Source organism: Budorcas taxicolor, chromosome 4, assembly GCF_023091745.1.
Source record: "Budorcas taxicolor isolate Tak-1 chromosome 4, Takin1.1, whole genome shotgun sequence".
Classification (NCBI taxonomy): domain Eukaryota; kingdom Metazoa; phylum Chordata; class Mammalia; order Artiodactyla; family Bovidae; genus Budorcas; species Budorcas taxicolor.
In genome coordinates this window covers 52996780-53002779 of record NC_068913.1, presented here as the reverse complement: position 1 = coordinate 53002779, position 6000 = coordinate 52996780, and the positions used below count along the sequence as shown (strand labels likewise).

The window sequence follows — 6000 nt, the reverse complement described above, 5'->3', positions numbered from 1 at the left end:
AAAAATCACTTATAATTTACTGCTTGATCAAAATTAACATAAAAATATAACAAATTATATTTTCAATTCAAACTGACAAACCACTTTTTAAAGAAAAACATTCTGCCCTATACTATCATAATTCTTCCTACAGAGTACTGGCAAAGAAGGCAGTTACAGTGTGTCACAAATAGCTAAAAGCAACATTTTTAGGTAATTTGAATAAGGAACACATACGTTATTCAAAACAAATATTAGGGTTAGTTTCTCTGAAAAGTTAGCTTGCAGATGAAAAGAAGAACCCCAAATCCGCATACTGTAATAGCCGTCCTCTTCAAAATCCTAGTATTCCATGTAGATACTTCTTCCATTAACGGTATATGAGTTGGATCATTTTCTCGTTCATTTTGTAACTAATGTTTAGTATGGAAAAAAGAAGAGTTAATGTACAGTACACTGAAAATAAAAATATCTTTGATTTAAAAAGTAAAATAAAAATCTTTGATTTAAAAGTATCAAAATATCCACGTTAATTCACCTGATTTAGATGTAACCTAAATGCAAGATTCCCATGGAAGATTTAAAGTCTTAAAAAATAGTTTTTCCTTCAACCAGGATCCGATTATAGTAACTATTAGTTTTATATTAAAAATAAATGCTTCTACAGATGACTACATTTTAAAATCACGTTTTTATGTCAAGAGATAAAGTTCCTTTAATGTCAAAGTTTCTGTTTCTACCTTTAAGGAATGACAATCATTTTTTTTTCCTCCTGTATTAAATATCAACTGATTTCTTACCAAAAAAAGCAAACCATTCTTATAGAATACCTACAATACATAAAATTCAACAAAAACTAGAAGATTCGATGCTAATGCTAGAAGTATAACCCTTTATTTAAATATAGTTGCAGGAACAAATGTTAACAAAAATTTTAGTGGTTTTTTTAGCACTTTCCAGCAATGAAATTACATGACTCAGTCAGTTTCTAAATCTCCATATTGTAACTTCTTGCTAAAGAAGTCCCCTCAACTGTGTGTGTGTGTGTGTGTGTGTGTGGTGGTAGTGGGGGTGGTGCGGAGAAGATAGTTTAGTTGTTGGGGGAGAGGCAGAAGAGGGAGAACAAGCAGAAACCAGAAGATCCTTGAAAGATAAAAAGCATCAGGCACATTTATAGAGTGATATTTACTGGAAACATCCTGTGCTGGAGTGGTGACATAAATACTTTGAACCTTAGAAAAAATAACTACTTCTCAAATCTACAGTGTAAATATTTAATTAAAGAACCCTGCAAAATTAATTTTAAATTTATAGTAGAAGATGGACTTCAATGCCAATTTCATTAATACTGTATTCTTGGTCTAGCTTCCAAATGGCTTCATTCAGCAACAGATTCCTTTTTGACACTGATGCTCCATTTACTGAATCCTGAGACAGTCATTCCTTTTATTAACCAATTACTTAGAATGACCCTTTCTGACAAGAGCCTGTCCGTGTGTTGGTTTGAAAGAGAATGATGTGGTGTTAGAGTCTGGCCTTGACCTCTCCCACCCTCTCTCTGTTACCTCCATATACTTATCTATGATAGCTAATATGTTTCTTTTTTTAAAAAAAACCTTTGTTATTATTGGTAAACTGTTAAAATATTGTTAAGTTTAACAGGCATGACAGCATACTCCCAAACCTGGAAGTCCTCACAGTTTTTTAAATAAAATCTTATTTTGATGATTATTGCTTGTTTAAGACTAATTAAAAAAAAACCAATGCACTAGCTTGCTGCAGAATTAAGACTTTCCTGCCCAAAGAATTATATCTATTGTTATCATGAACCAATAAATATGTTTTCAAGGCTAGTCCTTATATAGAAATGTATAGATTCAAGGTAGAAAAGACCAAAGAAAAAAGACCTTCCATTTAGCTAAAGAAAGTTGAAAAATTTCTCTATAGGTATACACTATTAAAATAAATATTACTGTACCTGACTCAATTGTTTGTGTTTTAGAATCAGAGTTACACATGAAAGCAGTAACTTTTTCATCCCTTCAGGAAAAATCTGATCTCTCTCTCTAATTTCATCTTACTCCTCTTATCTACTCTCCCTCCAAATGTTTTTAGTTCATCTTGGAGAAATCAAATCATTACTGATCCTGAGACAAAGATGTCTTAGGGGCTATCTTACACTAAACATGAAAAGTTGATGCTTTGCAGAAAGTTTTACATAAATCCTTCCAAACTTCCCTTCGACCCCGTGAAAAACATCACGTTAATAAGTAAAATCAATACCATTTCCTTTCAATTTTTCTGGATGATGGATATAGTAAACATGAATGGTGCTATAATTTTCATGTTGTAATCAAGTTCAGAAAGTATAAAATCATATTTTTGCATGAGAAGGTTTATTTGGGGAGTGGAGTGGATTAAAGAAACACAAAAGTAGGAGGAGAGAGCATAATTAGAAAAGTACTGTGTAGCACAGTTGCCTGACATACAACAGGCACTCAAGTTTGTTGAATGAATAAATGTCAGAGATAATGTCAATGATAAACTTCTAAGATAACTTTTTCTGGGAAGGAGTTATTGTCTACAAAAACTTTGAACTATATTGTTCATTTGCCCTATTTTACATGTTTTTATTCTCCTATAATTTTGCAGAATTAGCTTCAATTTTCTGCTCAGTTTTTAACAAGACTCCTTTTGACTGAACATGTTAATAGCTAGAATGACAAATTACCTGGAATATGTATACAGTTATTTTGAGGAAAATAACCTTTCTGATAAAATATTAATGAAAATATTAAATGATTATGGTATGAAACTATGGAAATTTAATGCATAATCTGATGTTCACATCAGATACTTCACAAAAAATTTTAGATACCAAATATATTTATTAGACTTGGAGAACTCAAAGTGAGTTCTTTAGTAAAGTGAAAGTTTTCCTTTATTATCTACCTTCAACAGAGTTCTCTATTTTACCAGCTTAGATTTTGATATACTCAATTTTCTTAAACGGGGGAAAAATCACCTGTCCTTAAACCATGTATGTATAGAAGATACATACTTCTATATGAGTACAGAAACAAGAACCAAAAAAAGCCCATACTCTTTTAAAAAGTTAAATTTAAAAGATACTGGGTTGGCAAAAAAATCCGTGTGGGTTTTTCAGTTACATCATATGGAAAAACCTTGAACGAGTTTTTTGGCCAACCCAATATTATAAAAAGTCTAGAAAATAGAAGAAATATTTCATCTACAACCCTACCTCATTAACAGAACTAATAAACCTTTAATTTTTGGTATTTTTTTTATATTTATACATAAAGAAAAATTAGAAATACAACATTTTGTCTTTAACAAGTTGGTATTTGCTTTTCATTATATTTTTCAACTGGCTGCATACCATTATGACAAATGGCCATACCATAATTTATTAAATCATTTTCCTAGTATACTATACTTCCAGTACGAACAATTTTGGAATCATTCGACTAGTATTATTGAAAGATAGTATCATTTTTATGGTCCTTGCCACATCCTGCTAAACTGTTCTTGAAAGCTGTTTTAACATCAGTCTTACATGAAAATATTAGTTTGGTGAACTATAACCAGTAGTGAGTAGGGTAATACATTCCCTGCTAATTTATAGGATGAAAATGATGTATCATTATTCTTTCAGTATGCATTTCATTAATGACCAACAAAGTGTCTTTCCTAGGTAAATTTCTTTCTTTGGAAATGGTCCTTTTCCCAACTGTCTAGTGAGAACTTAAGTTGCTCTTGTCAGAATTGCTTCATTGTCTAACATGTGCTTAGTCGCTCAGTGGAGTCTGACTCTTTGCAACCCCATGGACAGCAGCCTGCCAGGCTCCTCTGTCCATGGGGATTCTCCAGGAAAGAATACTGGAGTGGGTTGCCATCTCTCCTCCAAGGGATCTTCCCAACCCAGGGATCAAACCTAGGTCTCCCGCACTGTAAGCATTCTTTACCATCTGAGCCATCAGGGAAGCGCTCATTGACTAACATACTGTGCTATAAATAATTTTTCCCACTTTAAATTTTAAATAGATACCTTCTGAATTAAGTCTTTTAGCTTGCAGACCTCTTCACTCAAATCTTCAACATTACTAACCAGTTCTTCACAAACTGAAGTAAAATTCCGGGGAGAAGCCCATTCTAGTACTATCTGTTAATATTTTCAAAAGTTACGTTTTAAACAATAGGAAACAACTTTTCACAACTTTATATCCACAAAAGTTACACAATACTATGAAACATTAAATTATATAACTGAAAAGCATTTTTTTATCAGGGTAAATCCTGACACCAAAAGAACTGAGTAATTTTATACAAATAATTGAATCAGTTTCCTGAATGCATTTATTAAATACATGTAACTATGGAAACTAATATTAGTAATAATATTTATGTTGAATAAATAAAGTCATGAAGGTTTGAAGAATGACATGATTTCCATATCAGCATTATACAAAAATCATTGGAAAACAAATGCATTAAATATTTTTCACTACATACAAATAGCTAAAACTAAATCACATGAAAAAAACAAAACAAGTTTGCTTTAACGGGTTACTTACACTCTCTATTTAAAATTTCTTTCATTAAAAAAATCCTTATATTGATATGATTTTTAATAATCTCAACACACTGTTTTATTTCAACTTTCACTTGGGTCTCCTGTCACTTTATATTTTAAACAATTAAATTCCCTTTAAAAATAAATGGTGAGTTTAGTGCACAAATCAGTTTGCTTTTTGGTCTGACTCATTTCTTTTCTTGAGGGCTGGAACATTAGTTTTTCAATTATTTCATATAAAAAGAAGTAATGTTAAATAAATTGACTTATTTAGATCTTGTGTGATTTTGTAGAAGATATAGTTTTACTAGATCATTATTATTTACTGAATTATCATTAAATTATCCGTAATGTTATTTGCATTTACACTTTTCTTCACTTAATAATTTTTGTAGAATACCTTGTGAGAATTTACAGGCAACTCGGTAATAATGTTCTGTACAGCTTTTATTAAGTGGCCACACTGTTTGTTTAATTTCAGAAGAAAGTTGAGGAACTCATCACCACTAAAGAGAGGAAATAAACAAATAGAAATCACTGATATGAACAATTTACTCTATTTGACTTAGCTAGTTATTCACTGTCTAGTCATAACACTTATTATATTCCCTAAAAAGTATCTGTAGAATAGTAAATTTGTATTAGCAGATGAAATAAGACATTAAGCATACAAAGGAAACCAAGTGTCCAGTCTTGAAGATCTCAAAGTTCGGGATAAGAGGCAGACCTACTATTATAACCAAGTTATTCACAGGGACATATGAAGAAGGAACATAAAAGTCCTAGTATTTGAGTGTCTATTATGTGAAGGCACTGCATTTGATTTTACATTTATTATTTTTTAAATTCCTTCCAACAGCTCCAGTAAGGTATATGTTATTAACAGTAATTTACAGTTGAGATATCTAAAATTCAAGAGATAATGAACCTAGCATAAGTTGGAATGAGGCATCTTCCCTGGTGGCTCAATGGTAAAGAATCTGGCTGCCGATGCAGGAGACATAGGATACGTGGGGTTTGATCCTTGGGTCAGGAAGATCAGATCCCTTGGAGAAGGAAATGGTAACCCACTCCAATACTCTTGCCTGAGAAATCCTGTGTACACAGGAGACCAGAGGGCTACAGTCCATAGGGTTGCAACAACAACATAACTGGGAATTGGGATTTCATAACATTTCAGAGAGTTCATACTTGAACTGAGTCTGGAGCTTTTTTTAAGTAAGAGAAGAGATTCTGGATGGAGAGAATAGCAGGTGTGGAAGTATGGGGTTAGGAGGTCTCCAAAGTATAACTAAGGCACAATCATGTGAAAGTCGTAAAAAAAGAGGTTATATGGGATCATTTATTTAAGGAACTTTTGTGACATGCTAAAGAATGGAATATTATTTTCTGGATAATGTACAGTTACTAAGGGACTTTAAACAGGG

General features: G+C 32.0%; 1 protein-coding gene across 1 annotated transcript in view; it reads right to left on the bottom strand.

Annotated features, from left to right (window-relative positions):
• Positions 1-239: 239 nt before the first annotated feature.
• The window catches only part of ASZ1 (ankyrin repeat, SAM and basic leucine zipper domain containing 1), a 68104-nt gene continuing 62343 nt past the window's right edge, over positions 240-6000 (bottom strand). Inside the window, exons 11-13 of the mRNA XM_052638391.1 lie at positions 4974-5079; positions 4049-4162; positions 240-392 (exon numbers count right to left, since the gene is read on the bottom strand). Of these exons, the coding sequence (XP_052494351.1) occupies positions 240-392; positions 4049-4162; positions 4974-5079 (373 nt within the window). The remainder of the gene's footprint in view (positions 393-4048; positions 4163-4973; positions 5080-6000) is intronic.